This window comes from Dipodomys spectabilis, unplaced genomic scaffold, assembly GCF_019054845.1.
Source record: "Dipodomys spectabilis isolate Male_0828 unplaced genomic scaffold, ASM1905484v1 ptg000329l, whole genome shotgun sequence".
NCBI classification, from domain to species: domain Eukaryota; kingdom Metazoa; phylum Chordata; class Mammalia; order Rodentia; family Heteromyidae; genus Dipodomys; species Dipodomys spectabilis.
This window is the reverse complement of record NW_024871006.1, coordinates 4608276-4625937: the sequence shown is the minus strand read 5'-3', so window position 1 is coordinate 4625937 and position 17662 is coordinate 4608276. Positions and strand designations below refer to the sequence as shown.

Below are 17662 nucleotides of genomic sequence, written 5' to 3'. Positions count from 1 at the left end.
AGGCCCACAACCCTTCTGCCCTCAATCCCCACCCAGCCCAGCCTGCTACCTGCCCTGCTGTGCCTGCCACAGCCAGATAGCCACTGTATTTGCAGAGGAAAATCTTCTGGATGCCCAGCCTGGGGTCATCACTGTAGGGGTCGAAGGAGCCCACCTGCCAAGGAAGAGAAGCCCTGTGAGTGGCCATGGCTGGTCCCAGCCTGTTCTCCCCAGTCCCCGGCCCCCCGCCTGCGCCACTTCCCAGGTTCTTGGCATCACCTTGCGGAGAGGGGGCCACTCATCCTCGCCCTGGGCGTTGAGGCTCTCGTTGGGGTCTGCATCGGTGAGGAACACGCGCACCGTGCTCAGTTTGTACAGCAGCCGCAAACAGACACCCGAGGCATCCCAGAACCGCACTGTGCCATCTTCATGCCTGTGGCCAGGGCCCACCCGCCGCTGGTGAGCGATGTCAGCTGAAGGTGCTCGGGGACTGGCATGCAGCCCTTGGGTTTAGTCTTCACCCCCTCCCACCCACCCAGGAAGAGAAGGGGCCTCTGAACCACCTACCCTGTGAGCAGCAGGTCCCTCTGGGGTGGGGGCGGGGCCAGGCTGGTGCCACCATCGATGGGCCAGTCCTGGAGAAGGGACCAGCAAGTCTGAATGGGTCAGCCTGGCCCCAGAGTGGGGGAGTAGGCTGGGGCTGGGGCTGGACCTACCATGGTGGAGAAGTGTGCGTTCTGCCGGCTGCCCGCGGCGATGATGCGCTCCCACAGCTTCAGCGGGATGTTGGAGACGTGGTGGGAGCAGGTGATGGCGGAGCAGTGCAGGGAGGCCAGGTAGGGCGGCTGGATGGGTGGCCAGCCCGCTGTCTGCAGGTCAATCACTACCAGCTCCTCCTCGGCCAGCACCACCAGGGCATAAGGGTCATCAAAGGCTGGGGTACAGGCCAAGGGTCAGAGCCAGGAGGAGGCAGTGTGCCCCAGAGTATGCCCCCACCTGGCTCGTGGAAAGGAAAGAGCTCCAGGGTTGAAGTTGGATTCCATTGACTTCCACACTCCTAACGGCTTCAGGGTGCGGGGGACACGGGGTTTCTCATGGGCTGCTGTCTCCTTCACTACTGGGCAGCTTCGTTTGATTTCAGGGCCATACTGACATAGATAGCTCCAAACACATGCCTTGCGGGTCTGTCCTCTGAATCCAGCTCATAGACCCCAGCTGTCTATTCAATATCTCCCCAAACTCACTCACTCTCTGTCTCTCTCTCTCTCTTTCTGTGCCAGTCCTAGGGCTTGAACTCAGGGCCTGGGCTCTGTCCCTGAATTTTGTTGTTGTTATTCGAGGCTAGTGCTCGACCACCTGAGTCACAGCTTCACTTCTAGTTTTTTTGGTAGTTTATTGGAGATAAGAATCTCAAGGAGCCTCTAATCCTAGCTACTCAGGAGGTTGAGATCTGAGGATCACAGTTCAAAGCCAGCCTGGGCAAGAAAGCCTGTGAGACTCTTATTTCCAAAAAGGTACTAAAAGAGTTGGAAGCAGAGCTGTGGCTTCAATGGTAGAGCATTAAGCAAAAATCTCAGGGACAGTGCCCAGGCCCTGAGTTCAAATACCAGGCCGGCACACACACAACAAAGCCTAACATGGCTTTGAACTGCAATCCTCAGATCTCAGCCTCCTAAGTAGCTAGGATTATAGGCGTGAGCCACCGGCGCCCAGCTCCAAACTTCTTCATGCTCAAGCCAAACATATCATTACTCTGTCTCATCAGTCTTTCTTTTTTTTTGGTCGGTCGTGGGGCCTGAACTCTGGGCCTGGGCGCTGTCCCTCAGCTCTTCAGCTCAAGGCGAGCGCTCTACCCCTTGAGCCACAGCGCCACTTCCGGTTCTCTGGTGGTCAACTGGAGACAAGAGCCCCACTGAGCCGCCTTTCCAGCCCCACATCAGTCTTTCCCTACCTCTGCTTAGACAAACTCCAGTTCAAGGGCCACATTTGGTTCACTGCCTACTCCATGTATAAAGCTGTACAGGGCTGGGAAGGTGGCTCAGTGGTACAGTGTTACCTTGCAGGCATGAGGCCCTGGGTTCAACTCCTCAGCACCACATAAGCAGAAAAAGCCTGAAGTGGCGCTGTGGCTCATGTGATAGAGCTGAAGAGCTGAGGGACAGCGCCCAGGCCCAGAGTTCAGGGCACGACCGACCAAAAAACAAAAACAAAAGCAAAAAACTTGCTATCCAGCCCTTTACCGTGAGTCAAGAACAAATGTTTTAGAAAGAACATTCCAAACCCAGCTATTGCCTGCAGCACAGCTGCCTTCATCCCGGACTGGGCCACAATGCCACTCCCTTGGCTCTCAGGGGCTACCACCTCCATCCTCAACCCCACCCGGCAGCCAGCCAGGTCCCCTGAACAGAGGCCAGATCTGCCCCTTCTACTTGATTCCCCTTTGCACCCCACAGGTCTCACCATGCCTCCCACCCTCTGGTGTCCCTTCATCAGGGAGTCCTTGCTGACCTCACCTAAATCAGCAGTCCTACCCCCCCCCCATGTCCTCCTCACCGGCTCTTGCTTTTTCCTAGCTTCTGACATTACCTGTCAGCCAGTTCGCTCTGTGTCAACACACTCAAGCCCACTGGGGCAGGGACTTTGTCCATTTTGTGTACAGGGCCTAGCACATAGTATTTACTCATGAAATAGGGAAGCCTGCTCAGTACAGGTGCAAGGCAGAGGAACACACAGAGAGGAGATCCAGGATGCCCACCTCTTGTCTGAGGGGGAGGGGTAGGCAGCCCTCATGGCATACCCGTAGCCTAGCCTGCTGAACGGTGAAGGAGCTGAGGACACAGATAGACAATCCTAGGAGGGTGGTCTGTCCTAGAAATTCCCACTGGTTTGGGGTTTCTTTCCTACTGCTCTAGCTCCTGATGGGGATCAGATGACCCCATCAGCAAGGGAGGGGCTTCCACATTCAGGAGCCCCACCCCCCAGGAGCCCTCAGGCTCTGGGGCCTGGGTTGGGTAACACAGACTGGGTTCCTCTCAGTAAGAGGAGAAAAGACAGGCCAAAAAAAAAAAAAAAAAGGAAAAGCATATGCGAGGGAGAACTAAGGGACTGGGGTATTCTGAGTAGCTCTGCCTCCTATACCTGGAGGCCCTGGCATGCGTAGGCCAGAGTCATTAGCGGAAGAGGCCCGCTGGCTTGCCTGCCCTCCTGGACAGTTCCCAGAAGCCTCCTCTTGGTTTCGACACCAGCCCTTGCTGGTCTGGCCTGTCATCTCATTTATGAGGCTGACTCACAGCTGGCCCCACACAGCCACCTGCTACTCCACCCAGAAGGCAGGCTGCACTGTGCCAAAGCCAGGACTCTTTGCCAAAGCTGGACAGATGGTAAATCTGGTAATGCAGCTCTGGCCCACTAGGCTCCGTCCCTTCCATAGAGTTTGAGACAGGCGAGAGGGGCGGCCAGGAAGGGTGAAGCTCCTGGCTGAGTCTCAAGCTGGCGAGAATGGCACCAACACTGGCCGTGGTGGTCCTAAAGAGGCACACAGTGAGGCCAGGAAGGTGGCATGACAGGTTTGGGAATATCTACAGGGCTCCCCTTCATTGGCTTGGCCTCCCAGCACTCCTCCGTGTCCCACGTCTAACCCTGCACTCCCACAGCCGAAGCTTGCCTACCGGCCGCAGGCTCTGCCTCAGAGAGGACAGTGAAGTCGATGACACGGGAGGTGAAGTCAAAGGCCGTCTGCTGGCCATCTCGGAGCACCGAGATGCAGTGGCGGTCCCCGTAGCTGGCCCGTGGCATGCCGCCCTGGAAGATGGTGAAGGGCAACCTGCAGGCAGGGAGAGGAGGGCCAGTTGCTGGGATTTTGGGGGTCACACAGGGCAAGGCCCAGCCTTTGTAGCAAGGCCTGGTGTCTGGAGGTCCCAACACCAGAAGGGAGGTGAGTCTCAGGAGTAGACGCTAGCTAGTACAGGACTAGACGCTAGCTCTTTCTGGCTGCAGTGGCAAATGAGAATTCGGAATGAGGTGGAGCACCCAAGATGGGGGTCCTGAGTATAGGCAGCCACCTGGCTCACCGACACCAGCCGCCCTGATGAATCCGCCTGGAGAAATGGGGCTGTGGTCCAAAGAATGATCAGTTTCGCTGATCATATCATCCCTCTGGGAAGGGGCTTTGGAGGAATCAAGCTATGGAGAGGAATGAATGCTACATCTGCCCTTCCTCCCTTCCTTGGGTTGGCCTTTACCAGGCACCGTCACCCTGAGCAGGGGCCCAAGCAGTCTTTCCAGTGCTCCAGGGAGGTGCTGCGAAGCAAGATTACCTGCTCAAATACCTACCCCTGCCTGGTGGTCAGCCAGAAGATTTTGGTAATAGCTTTGCAAGGAAAGGGACCTAAAAAAAAAAGGAATACACGTGAGCAGGTCCCTCTCTTAAGACACATGCCAGCTCCCGTAGGCACAGATCACAGCCACGCCCACGTGTGGACCTATGCAGGGAGCCTGCCCTGCACAGGGCTGAGAGCCCCAGCGGGCATCTGAAAAGTTGGATATGTGGCTCTTTGGCCCAAGCCCTGAACTTTTTGAACCCAGGTTTTGCTTCTGTAAGCCAGGTACCCTATCCCTGAGTCCCGGAAAGAATATAGGTGCTCCTCAGGGGGATAGGGCAATAGGACAGGGCAGGAATAGCACTGACCATAAGGCACCGAACTGCGCAAGGGCTCCGACTGCTGGGCGTCACTAGACACAGGCCACTGGCAATAGCTTCCATCGGAGTGGCAGGTGACAATCAGGCGGCCGTCCCGTTGCCAAGTGACATTCTCCAGTTGCTTTAGAGGAGGAGAGGGGAGAGCAGTGTCTAGCATCAGGGTAGCGTCCCCAGTGCCCACCCCTGGGGCCTCAGCACAGGGCCGTGCGGCACACTGGGACCCAGGAATGCCACTGTCCCCCTCACCTACCTGGCTGCAGAGGAAATGGTAGAGCACACGGCTGGCCTGCAGATCCCAGATGACAACAAGGCCCCGGCTGTAGCCGATCAGGATCTGGTTGGGGTCTCGAGGGTGCTCCTGAAGAGCCTCCACCATCTCAAACACTCGCCGGTTGCGGGCCTCCTCTGGCAACCTGGGCAGGGGAGTGCCATGAGGCCAGGCAGCACCGCCCTGGGGGCACTCCATGCTCTGAGGGCATCCTACATGCCAGCATGTAGAGGTGGTGGGGAGACGGGCAACGTGTGAAATAGGACGGAGACCTACCCAAAGTTCCCCAGGGTGGGATGGGAAGGTGGCTTAGTGGTAGAGTATTTGCCTAGTGTGCATGAAGCCCTGGGTTCGATTCCTTAGTATCACATAGAGGGAAAAAGCCAGAAGCAGTGCTGTGGCTCAAGTGGTAGTGCTAACCTTGAGGAAAATAAGCTGAGGGAGAGTGCTCAGGCCCTGAGTTCAAGTCCCAGGATTGTCGTACCCCTCCCCCCGCCAAAAAAAAAATCTCCAGTGTGCCAGGTGCCAGTGACTCACGCCTAGAATCCTAGCTACTTAGGAAGCTGAGATCTGAGGATTGTGGTTCTAAGCCAGCCCAGGCAGTAAAGTCTATGAGACTCTCATCTCCAATTAACCACCCAAAAATCCAGAAATGGAGTTGTGGCTCAGGTGGGAGAGTGCTAGTCTTGAGCACAAAAGCTCAGGAACAGTGCCTAGGCCCTGAATTCAAGCCCCAGAACTGACAGAGTCTCAATCTGGAAGACAAGGGGAGAGTAAAGCATCTTCCTTCCTGTTCCCATAGACTCCCCCGAAAAGAAGTGATATAGCAGGCTAGGAAGGTAGCTCAGGGGTAGAGCGCTTGCCTTGCATGCTTGAGGCCCTGGGTTCGATTCCTCAGCACCACATAAGCAAAAAGAAAAAAGCCGGAAGTGGCGCTGTGGCTCAAGTGGTAGAGTGCCAGCCTTGAGCTGAAGAGCTGAGGGACAGCGCCCAGGCCCAGAGTTCAGGCCCCATGACCGGACCCCCCCAAAAAAAAATTAAAAAAAAAAAAATGATACAGGGAGACCTTTTCTGGGGAACAAAGGGGAAAGGCCATGCTCCGCTCAAGAAGTGGGGCTCCTCACCACTGCAGCACGGTGTCTGAGCTGATGGTCTGGTTGTCGAGCACGTGGAAGCTGGGCAGCTCTACCACAAACACACTGCCACTCTCGGTACCCAGGTAGAGGAGCTCTCCGGAGGAGTGAGGCAGGACCACGGTGATCTGCGTGGTGCTGGGGGGAGCCCTGCCCAAGACGACGACAGATGAGCATGAGCTGGATGGGGCCCAGGCAGGGGCAACCTCAGGGTCCCCGGTCTCATCAGTCCCAAGGCAAGGCCTGGCCTGGGGAAGTCCCGCCCCTGAGGGCCGGGAATGGGGTTTACAGCATCTCAGGTCAGGATGGATAGGCTGGGGACTTTCTGCCGAGGAGCAGGAAGATGACAGGGAACACCCGGGACCCTCCTGCACACCAGAGCGTGGACATGGGAGGAGGGGCACCCGAGCTCCTCCCAATGCACCAATGCAGATGCTACAGTGGCTCCAACACAAGCCAGGTAGGCACTGGCAAGGGCATTTGGGTCAGGCTGGGCAAGGAAGGGGACTGTGTCCTTACCCTGCGGGAGGAGGGGCAGCTTACCCTGGGGGGCCACGCAAAGTGTAGGTCTCTTCTTCCTGCAGCTCTGACACCCCGCCCTTGACCTTCAGACTCCACAGGTGCAGGCTGTTGTCATCCAGCAGGGTGACCAGCTGGCACTGGGGAAGGGGATAGGGGATGGGAGTGTGTGCTGTTGCTGATCAAGGAAGGCTGGCCTTTAGATACGGGGTGGCCTAGGCTGAGACGATGGTTTCCAAGAGCCCCAGAACCTGCCTTGCCCTCAGGATGGCCTATGAGCCTCCTGCTGGGGAAAGGGAGTTGGTCTAGGTGTCTGCACAGCACCAAACCCAGGGCCATGCCTCCCCCCGCCATACGAGAAGATATGAGGGTAAGAAGGACAGGGAGCCCCGTCCCCCCACCCTTCCCCCACCAAGCTAAGCCCTTACCTGGCCAGGCAGGAAGTGAATCTGCGTCACCGCGTTGTTCTCCTGATGGAGCCCCATGAACTCTACCCCGGGGGCACCATAGCTAGGAGAAAGCTCAGGAAAATGTCTGCACACTGGACACTAGTCCTTTCCCATCCTGAGAGGCGAGCTCTTGGCTCAGGTGGGAAGGAGATGGCAGCGGCCCTGACCCAGGGACACTCAGCTACTAACTTGACCCAGAGAGCGCGCCCAGCCAGCCATGCAGGCCGGAGACCATCTCACATGCTGAAGGTGAAGCTCTATCGCTGACAGCTATTAGGCTGCCTTCCCCCGCACCCCCAAGTGCATCCCCCAAACTGGAGCTGTGCCAACAGAGCCATGGGCTGTCACCTGGTGGCACCAGTGAGAACACACGGGGCACCACTCCAGCCCATCCCCCGCAAACTTGGCTTGAGTCCTAGCACCAGGGATTGGTAACCAGGATATGGACAGGGCTGGCAATGATTAACCAGCTTGGGGAAGAGTGAGCCTTCCTGTGTGAACACCAGCCCAGCCCCCTCCCTCTCCTACCATGCTGTGACAGAGACACAGAGAAGGAGGAGGGCTTTTTGGAAGGAAGTATCTCCCAGCTCCCCACACTGGCTCATTCTTGGGGTACAGGATGGATGGGGTGTGTGTCCAAGATCATAGCTCTGATCAGGCCAGCTGAAGAAGTTCAAGGGACACTCACCCTTCCTGGAACTTGTGAGCTTGCCCTGGAAATCTCCCACAGCCCCAAGAAAGCACAGCATCAATGCTTTGGCGAAAAGACCACCCAACTGGGGTGTGCTGTGGGGTATGATCTGGAGAAGTTGCTGACCGAGTGCTGCCCTCTCCCCTTAGAGCCACCTCGCTTCTGCTGGTGGACAGAGCGCAGGCCAGCCCCCTCCTGCCACTCACCAGGAGGAAGGGAAACAGACTGTAGTGGTTCCTGAGGATGAGTGGACATTCCAGGGACAAGAGGGATCAGCTATAACTTGCTTTGTATGGGTGTGTGTGTACAGCTGAAGGCAGGGAAACAGAGTCTAGGCCACTCTAGAAGAAAGGTCCAAGACGGGCACCAGTGGCTCACGCCTGTCATCCTAGCTACTGGGGGGAGGATGGGGGGGGGGTGAGATCTGAGGATCAAGGTTCAAAGCCAGCCTGGGCAGGAAAGTCCATGAGACTCTTAGCTCCAATAAACCACTCAGAAAACTGTGGCTATGGCTCAAGCGGTAGAGCACAGGGACAGCGCCCAGGCTGAGTTCAAGCCCCATGACCGACAGAAGAAAAAAAAAAAAAGATAGGTCTAATTCCTTTTGGGGAGGTCTGCCATGGCGGTGTGAATGGGGAGATAGAAAACCATTCTCCTGCTGGCCACTCACCTACAGGTAGATGCAACTTTCAGGCTCTTCTGAAACTCCCTGTACTCAGCAGTGCCCCCACCCCACCTCCACCAAATGAAGTTTCTAGGCCCCACACCCTGTCAGGGCAGAAGGCAAGGCTAAGGCCAAGCTTCTCTCTTCTTTGGGCATGATGCCCAGACACACAGGACCCCACTGGGCCAAGTTCAGCTTGAGTAATGAGAAGACAAAATTCACCCACCCCATTCTCACTTAAAAGACTGCCACACCAAGCCCTCCTGCCATCCAACCCAATTCCTACACCCTCAACCCACCCGCCTCATCCCATTCCAAAGATGAAATCAGAACAAGTCTGCCCTCACACTAACAGTTCACGAGCAAGGAGGGCCACAAGGCCTTACTCAACTATGGACACCCCATCCACAGACCCTCTCGGACCTTCAGGGTAGGGGTGGGCACTTAGAAAGGATACAGCTTGACTGCCCCAGAGCGGGTGCCGATGGCCAGGATACGTAAAGAAGGGCTGTAGCCAAGGGCGCTGGGCTGGTGCGGGAAGCCATGTTCCACAGTCTACAAAGAGAGCCATGTGGGCTAGGACTGCAAACTCGCCCCCCACACCCTTGGGGCCTGCCTACCTCGTGCCTCACCATGACTATGGCTGAGGTCTACGATGATAGAGCTGCAGCCCAGAGCCAGACTAGCAGGAAAGAGGAATATGATGTGATGTGCGTATACAGGTGTCATATTTATTAACTTGCTTTATGTGTTTATGTGGTACCGAGGAATCAAACCCAGAGCTTCATGCATACTAGGCAAGCACTCTACCCCTAAGCCACATTCCCAGCCCTCATTAACTTTTTAAAACTTTATTTATTTATTTAGGTCGGTTGTGGGACTTGAACTCTGGACCCGGGCACTGTCCCTGAGCTCTTCAGCTCAAGGCTAGTGCTCTACCACTTAAGCCACAGCACCACTTCTGGTTTTCTGGTGGTTAACGAGATAAAAGCATCACAGACTTTCCTGCCCAGGCTGGCTTTGAACCATGATCCTCAGATCTCAGCCTCCTGAGCAGCTAGGATGACAGGCATGAGCCACCAGCACCTGGCTCATTAATTTTTTTTTTGGTTGTGGGGCCTGAACTCTGGATCTGGGTGCTGTCCCTCAGCTCTTCAGCTCAAGGCTAGCACTCTACCATTTGAGCCATAGCGTCACTTCCAGCTTTTTCTGCTTATGTGGTGCTGAGGAATCCAACCCAGGGCCTCATGCATACAAGGCAAGCACTCTACCATTGAGCCACCTTCCCAGCCCCTATATTAACTTTTTATGTGTGTGTGTGTGTGTGTGTGTCTGGTCCTGGGGCTTGAACTCTGGGCCTGGGCGCTGTCCCTCAGCTCTTCAGCTCAAGGCTAGCACTCTACCACTTGAGCCACAGCGCCACGTCCAGCTTTTTTCTTTTTGCTTATGTGGTGCTGAGGAATCGAACCCAGGGCCTCATGCATGCAAGGCAAGCACTCTACCACTGAGTTACCTTCCCAGCCCTCATTAACTATTTATTTATTTATTTATTTATTTTTGGGTCCGGTTGTGGGGCCTGAACTCTGGGCCTGGGCGCTGTCCCTCAGCTCTTCAGCTCAAGGCTAGCACTCTACCATTTGAGCCATAGCGTCACTTCCAGCTTTTTCTGCTTATGTGGTGCTGAGGAATCCAACCCAGGGCCTCATGCATGCAAGGCAAGCACTCTACCACTGAGTTACCTTCCCAGCCCTCATTAACTATTTATTTATTTATTTATTTATTTTTGGGTCCGGTTGTGGGGCCTGAACTCTGGGCCTGGGTGTTGTCCCTCAGCTCTTCAGCTCAAGGCTAGCGCTCTACCACTTGAGCCACAGCACCACTTCCGGTTTTTTTCTTTTTGCTTATGTGGTGCTGAGGAATCGAATCCAGGGCCTCATGCATGCAAGCAAGCGCTCTACCACTGAGTCACCTTCCCAGCCCTCATTAACTTTTTAAAAAGAAGGTTTTATTGTTTTTTCCTTCAGTCTCCTCCCTCCCCCCCCCCCCCCCCCCCCCCCCCCCGCCACTTGGAACCAGGGCCTTGCATATGTAAGGCAAGCACTTTACCAATGAGCCAAAACCCTGACCAAATGTGTATATTTAAAAATGTAAAAACTCAGGAGGTAGAGATCTGAGGATCATAGTTTGAAGCCAGCCTGGGCAGAAAAGTTCCTCCAATAAATTACTATACTCAGAAAAAGCTAGAAGGGGTACTGTGGCTCAAGTGGTAGAGGGCTAGCCTGGAGCTCAAAGCGGCTCAGGGACAGTGCCCAGGCCCTGAGTTCAAACCCCAGGACCAAAAAGCCAACAACCCCCCCCACAAAACAACAACAAAATACCCAAAAAGCACAGCTACAAATACTAAATAATACTAGCTACCTGGGATGCTGACAATGGGAAGATGGAAGTTCCAGGCCAGCACAGACAGAAAAGGTCACGAGACCTCCCTCCCAATCAATAGCTGGGCACACCGTAGCACACAGCTGTCACCCTAGCTATGAAAGGAAACCTGACAGGTGTGGCTGAGGTCCAGGTGTGCATCTGGGCAGGGATGAGGCCCCAATTCAAAATAATCAGTGCAGAAAAAGGTTGGAGGTGTAATTTAATGGTAGAACTTCTACCCAACAAGCGTGAGGCCCTGAGTTCAAACACTAGCACTTGGGGAAAAAAAAAGTAGAGTGTGACTGGGACCATACTACCCAGGTCCTCCAGTGTGAGTGCACGCGTGTGCGCGCGTGCGCACACACACACACACACACACACACACACACACACACACACACACACACACACTCTCTCTCTCTCTCTCTCTGCCCTGTGTCTCCCCTCAAAGCCACCCAGTGGGTAAAAGCTTTAAAATGACCTCAGAGCAGCTGTAGATAACTCTGAGGTACTGCAGCCTCAGTCACAGGCCTCTGTGACCGCTTGTTCTGTTTCTGGAGCTTTCTCAATGCCAGCTGCAGTGACACTCACACTTGGACTCCTAGCCCTGCCTGCAGCTCTGGGCATTTCTTTTTTTTGGGGGGTGGGCAGGGATCCAGTCATGGGGCTTGAACTCTGAGCCTGGGCGCTGTCCCTCAGCTCTTCAGCTCAAGGCTAGTGCTCTACCACTTGAGCCACAGCGCCACTTCCGGCTTTTCTCTTTTTGCTTATGTGGTGCTGAGGAATCGAACCCAGGGCCTCATGCATGCAAGGCAAGCGCTCTACCACTGAGCCACCTTCCCAGCCCATCTGGGCATTTCTTTAGGCAGGCCAAGAACTACAGAGCAAAATTCCCGATGGACCAGGAATATTCAGGAAGGTCCTGGGTTCTGCTTCTCCATCAGCTGCCCCACTTCCATCCAGGAGACACAGGCCCTGCCCAGCTGCGTTTGAGCTGAGACCCAACCAAAGCAACCACTTGTTCCCCAGGCTTTTTTTTTTTTTCCCCTTTGTTTTTAGCCATGGAGAAGGGTCGGCTGAGAAGGGCCACAGTAGTGAGCCCACCTCCCTGGCCCAGGGCTCTTTAGCAGCCAGATCAGTGCTTCTCGCAGCACCAAGAGATAAGCCCTGGGAGACAGCGATCTGGCCCACAGCCCCCACTCACCCAGCCGAGTCCAGCAGTTCCCAGAAGGAGGCCCAGGCTAGAGTCACATTGGGGACTGGAGCTTGGGCAACCTATGGAACTGAATGGGGGAGTGGATGCAAGAGTCCACTTTGCAGGCTGGGAAGGTGGCTCAGTGGTAGAGCGCTTGCCTTGCATGCATGAGGCCCTGGGTTTGATTCCTCAACACCACATAAGCGGAAAAAGCTGGAATGGCACTGTGGCTCAAGTGGTAGAATGCTAGCCTTGAGCTGAAGAGCTGAGGGACAGCGCCCAGGTCCAGAGTTCAGGCTCCACGACCAAGAATCCACTTTGCAACTGGCTCTACCTGGATGGGACTACAGAGGGGGACTCGGCAGGAGCTTCCCCCCCCCCCCACTCGCCCCTGCCAACCCAGGTCCCCGTTCAGCTATGTAAAAAATGCAGAGCCTGGAAAAGCCCTGGCTAGATAAGCAAGTGTCTGGAATGTAAACATTTCCCAGGAAAAGGCAAGCAGGCAGGGAAAGAACAGACTGCAGGACAAGCTCCCCCAGGGGGCCCTGCTAAAGCCTTAGCCAACCTAGGGTTGCTGGGGCCCCAGGAAGCCAGCTGCCAGAGCCTTTACAAGAAGGTTCTGGAAACAGTAGTATTTTCTCCAGCACCATCATGGCAGCAGCAACTCAGGGCCAAAGCTCTGGAATGTGGAATCTGGGCGCCGGCGGGGGGGGGGGGGGGGGGGCGGGTAAGTGGGAGTGAGAAGGGGTCCCCCTAGGAGTTTGGTAAGCCAGCAGCAGGCCCCACACTCCTTAGCAAAGCTACTCAGCTGGGTAGTCATGAGCTACACCTGGCTACTCAACACTTGTCTCTTGCCACATGGCCAGTGCTACCAAGAAGCTGATCCTAGCCAGGCACTGGAATCCTAGCTACTCAAGAGGCTCAGATCTGAGGATTGTGGTTGGAACCCAGGAAAGTCTATGAGACTTATCTCCAATAAAGAACTCAGAAAAAGCTGGAAGTGGTGCTGCGGCTCAAGTGGTAAAGTGCTAGCCTTGAGCAGAGTGGCTCAGGAATAGCACTGAACCCTGAGTTCAAGCTCCAGGACCAGGAGAAAAAAAACATCTCAGGGACTTTCCTGCCAGGGCTGGCTTTGAATAGTGAGCTTCAGCTTCCTTCGAGGATGATAGGCCCAAGCCACAAGCACAAGGCTCATTTTCTGTTTCTATCCAGGCACCATGCTGAACTATCTAATTATGTCTTCAGGCACCAGCAGAGATAGCCAAGGATAAACAGGTCTGCATCTGTGTATGTGCCAGTCCTAGGGCTTGAACTCAGGGCCTAGGCACTGTCCCTGAGCTTTTTTTTTTTTTGCTAAAAGCCAGCGCTCTACCACTTGAACCACAGTTCCACTTCCAGCCTTTTGGTAGTTAACTGGAGATGAGTATCATGCATTCATTTTCCTGCCAAGGCTGGCTTCAAACCAAGATCCTCAGGTCTTAGCTAGAAATATCAGTGTGAGCCCCTGTGCCCACAGGCCTGTAGCTTCATGGTAGGCTCTCAGGCCACATATTGTGCCCCCAATTCATCAACAGTGTAACATCTCACTTCCTGCTACAGGTCAGTTTAAGGTTCACTCCTGGAAAGCAAACAGACTCCACTCTCCTCCCAGCAAAGTCTCCGCCCAGTTACCTGCGTTACCTAGGCAACTGGCATACCTGGAAGAGGTCACATCTTCATCCGCTGAAGTCACATCTGAATTTGATGTGGCCACACCTTTCTCCGCCCATATCCTAGATAAGGCCTAGCCCAGGCCCAGACGCCCTCTTTTCTAGCTCTTCTCTCTTTCCCAGCTTTCCCAGCTCTCTTTCCTAGGCCTTTCCCCACCGTGTGGAGGACCAAGATGGCCTGGTGCCAGCCAAAACAATGAATAAACCTACCCCTTACCTGAATACCACGTGTGTGGTGCTGTTCTTACTCGGCTATCTCTTTTTAAAAACCTAACTTCTCTGCTATTCATGTCCAACTTTCCCTATCTCTCCCTTTCTCTTTTCTACATTTTGGCTGTGCCCAGAAGAGTGTGATGCAGGCTGGGTCCCAGGGACCCCCCTCTAGGTTCCTTCTAAAAGGCTAGCCAATGTAGGCTTGGTCTATTTGTTCAGGGTTTCTTTGCATTTTTTCAGAAATTCGCCATCTTGGCCACATGGTTTGTTAAGGGTTTGGCCCCATCTGACCTTCAACTTTATACCAAGTTTACTACTCCATCTATTCTAAGGTGCTTTGCTAACAAGTTGCTCTTTTCACAGGCCCTGGTTACTGAGGCCCAACCATCTGATGTGCTTTGTTAACAAAGATATCTACACATTGTTGTCAAAAATTTTGGGTTTTGTGTTTTGTCTTTTTTGTTTTGTGTTGTGTATTCTACTACTGACTACGTGGTTATAAAATACTGGGCATATCTGTGCTAAAATTCTCATCACATCTAATGAGTTTTGTCATTGTAGAATATTTGTTGGTCAGTTCTTGATAAAGAGCAGGTAAGCTCTACTTATTCTATTTGATCTCCTTGTTGCTTTAATTGGAAATAATAAAGGGCTTTTGTGGCAAAGATTGCAGTTCAAAGCCAGCCAGGGCTGAAAAATCCCTAAGACTCCATCTCCCAACTAACTTGCAAAGAGCCAGGCTGGAAGCATGGCATGGCTCAAGACTCTAATCTCAAACCAGCAAACACTGCAAGTGGTACTATTAACTCAAAGTGGTTCAGTGCTAGCCTTGAGCAGAAGTGCTCAGGGACAGTGCCCAGGCCTTGAGTTCAAACTTCCTTGAATACCAACTGGGACAAGCCATCCCAGCAACGAGCACCTAGACTCAGCCAGTCTAGGGAACAAGGGAACATGGAGAGGAGTAAGAAGACGATGTCACATCAGCAACTTTTTGCCTGCCCTTTCAAAATTAACCAGAGCTGGGAGGTCAGTAGAAGTAAGAAGCCTGCCCATCCAATGTCTATACCTGTCTACCTATTAACAACAGAAATTTATATTCTTGCCTTTGTCACCTGACTTCTCTACATAGTCACCAGATGTCAGAAGCAGTTAGGGACATTTCTACCAACATTTTTCAGCCCCAAGTCCTTCCTCTTGCCATTTATTTGCTCTCTAGTATTTTTTTTTCCAGCCCCTCAATGCCTCATGAGAGGTCTCCAGACTTCATCTAAGGACTCACGCCACCAACGGACAGCTGCTGCCTGCTGCCTTCTCTGGGAGGGGACCAAATTCCAGCCTTTTACCCCTATTGTCAACGCCCCTTGTCAGCAGGAAGTAGCCAGAGAGAATCCGTGCCCTATTCCATGATTATTAAAAGGCTGGAATGTAAGGTCCGCTCCTAGATGATGAGCACACTCCACCCTCCTCACAGTAAAGTCTCCGCCCAGTTACCTGCATTACCTAGGCAACAGGCACACCTGGAAGAGGTCACATCTGCATCCGCTGAGGTCACATCTGAATTTGATATGGCCACACTTTTCTCCGCCCATATCCTAGATAAGGCCTAGCCCAGGCCCAGACGCCCTCTTTTCTAGCTCTTTTCTCTCTTTCCCAGCTCTCTCTCTTTCCCAGGCCTTTCCCCACTGCATGGAGGACCAAGATGGCCTGGTGCCACCTGGAACAATGAATAAACCTACCCCTTACCTGAATACCACGTGTGTGGTGCTGTTCTTACTCGGCTATATCTTTTTAAAAACCTAACAGTCAGCTTCTTTTTTTTTTTTTTTGGTCGGTCGTGGGGCTTGAACTCTGGGCCTGGGCGCTGTCTCTCAGCTCTTCAGCTCAGCTCAAGGCTAGCACTCTACCACTGGAGCCACAGCGCCACTTCCAGGTTTTTCTGCTTATGTGGTGCTGACAAATGGAACCCAGGGCCTCATGCATGCAAGGCAAGCACTCTACACTGAGCCACCTTCCCAGCCCCAGGGTCAGCTTTTTTTCTCTAGCCCAGAGGAAGACAAAGAAATTGGCGATCACCCTTCAATCACACACAATCATTCTGCATTTCCTCAAGGATCTTGAGGCCCCTGTGGCCACCTTCCTGCCATCCCCTCCTTCCGATTTAAAGGCCAGTGTAGGCCAGACACTCAGCCAGACCCACTGACTTTCCAATCCTCTCCTGCCTCTTCAATGGTGTGTACTTTATTCTGAGCCTTACCTCCCATCCCATCACCAGGATGACTCCCGGGACTGTCCTGAGCAGGGCTGTCCTTACATTACCCACGAGCACAGCACCCACCGTCTCAGGCTGGGTCTCCTGATTCCAGCTTCCCCCATGGTTCTCATCTGTCTGTTGCAGCAGTAGAAGGCATCTTCTCCAGGCTGCCAACCCCAGAGGGACCAGGCTCCCACCCCAAGGCAAAACAAGGACAGTGAACTCTACAGTGACTCTCCCTGGACTGGGCCCAACTGGGTTCAGATGTAACAGTGTCGCTCCCGGGGGAATCCTGAGGGGAATGAGTCAATTCTGCCAGGTGGCAAAGCCGGGGCTCAGTCAGTGAGGGGACCCAAACGGGCAGGGTAGGGAGAGAGGCCCTGGGATCTCACTGGGACAAGGAAGAAGGGATTTCAATTTAGGGAACAGACCGAACTATTTGAAGGGAAAGGGAGGAGCCAGAAACCCAGTCTATCCTAGGGAACCCTGGTAAGAGAGAAAACACAGGCTCTGCCAGGCACCCCAGCCCTGCCCCAGCGGTCCCCAGACTTCAGTGCCAGGCCACACCCTTGCCATCCTTTATCCAAGTCTTAACTTTTTTTTTTTGTCTTGGCAAACCCCATCGGAGTATAATAAGGTCCATGTGGATTTCCTCCACCTCTCACCCTGTCCCATACACCTGGTCCTGGGCCAGAAACAATTCTAGGACTCTGGAAGGGGCAGTGTGGATGGTCTCTTTCAGAGCAGGCACCTAGAGGGCACAGGTGTGGGGTTTAGGCTTGAGCTGTGTGGCTTCCAGGGCACAGAAAATCCTAAGTACTCCCTGCAGAAACGAGGCAGCTGGCACAGCCCTCGATGGGCATATAGAATTCCCAGACCAGGCCTCCTGACCAGTGACCCCAGCTAACTCCAGCGCAAGATCAAACTAGGAGGCTGCCCAAGTCTTGGCGGCCTCAAAGCCATCCTCCCACCTCCCATGCCCCGCCCCCATCCTGCTACCTGGCTCAGGTGACCTCCTCCAAGGGAGGAGAGAACAATGAACTCTTTTAACAGGGAGCAGGAAAGGAGAGCAAAGATCCACTGCCACTGCCAAACTGCAACACTAGCCCGTGTGGGAGAGAAAGGCCACTGTCTCAACCTGGCTCCAGATCTGGGCCCAGGTCCCCAGAAGGGAAGGGGGCGGCAAAGGTGTTTGTCAGCCACAGTGCACATCTTCATTCTGTCCTCAACTAGGAAGGTCCCCCTTGAGGAGGAAGGGTTGGAAGGGCCCCTGGTATTTATCACAGGATAGGAGAGGGGTTTGATGGGGACTAGAGTGCCAGGAGGCTGCCCAGGACCACAGGGGACACACCAGCCTGGCTGGCTGGCTGGCTGGCTGGCTGGGTGTCTCTGCCTGATACTGGGTGTGGTTAGCTCAGATTCCTGGCAGTGGCAACCTGGCCCTCCCGGTGTGGCTGTCACCTGACACCAG

General features: G+C 54.2%; 1 protein-coding gene across 4 annotated transcripts in view; it reads right to left on the bottom strand.

The window, feature by feature from the left end:
* The window catches only part of Llgl2 (LLGL scribble cell polarity complex component 2), a 38758-nt gene that overhangs the window by 4396 nt on the left and 16700 nt on the right, over positions 1-17662 (bottom strand). For 3 of the 4 annotated variants that reach the window (XM_042665435.1, XM_042665436.1, XM_042665433.1), the window contains exons 3-14: positions 8860-8957; positions 7027-7108; positions 6623-6738; positions 6071-6229; positions 4927-5091; positions 4667-4800; positions 4312-4366; positions 3648-3802; positions 696-913; positions 547-614; positions 259-412; positions 50-154 (exon numbers count right to left, since the gene is read on the bottom strand). In XM_042665435.1, coding sequence (XP_042521369.1) covers positions 50-154; positions 259-412; positions 547-614; positions 696-913; positions 3648-3802; positions 4312-4366; positions 4667-4800; positions 4927-5091; positions 6071-6229; positions 6623-6738; positions 7027-7108; positions 8860-8957 — 1509 coding nt within the window. The remainder of the gene's footprint in view (positions 1-49; positions 155-258; positions 413-546; positions 615-695; positions 914-3647; positions 3803-4311; positions 4367-4666; positions 4801-4926; positions 5092-6070; positions 6230-6622; positions 6739-7026; positions 7109-8859; positions 8958-17662) is intronic. The other variant, XM_042665434.1, reaches the window with a different exon arrangement.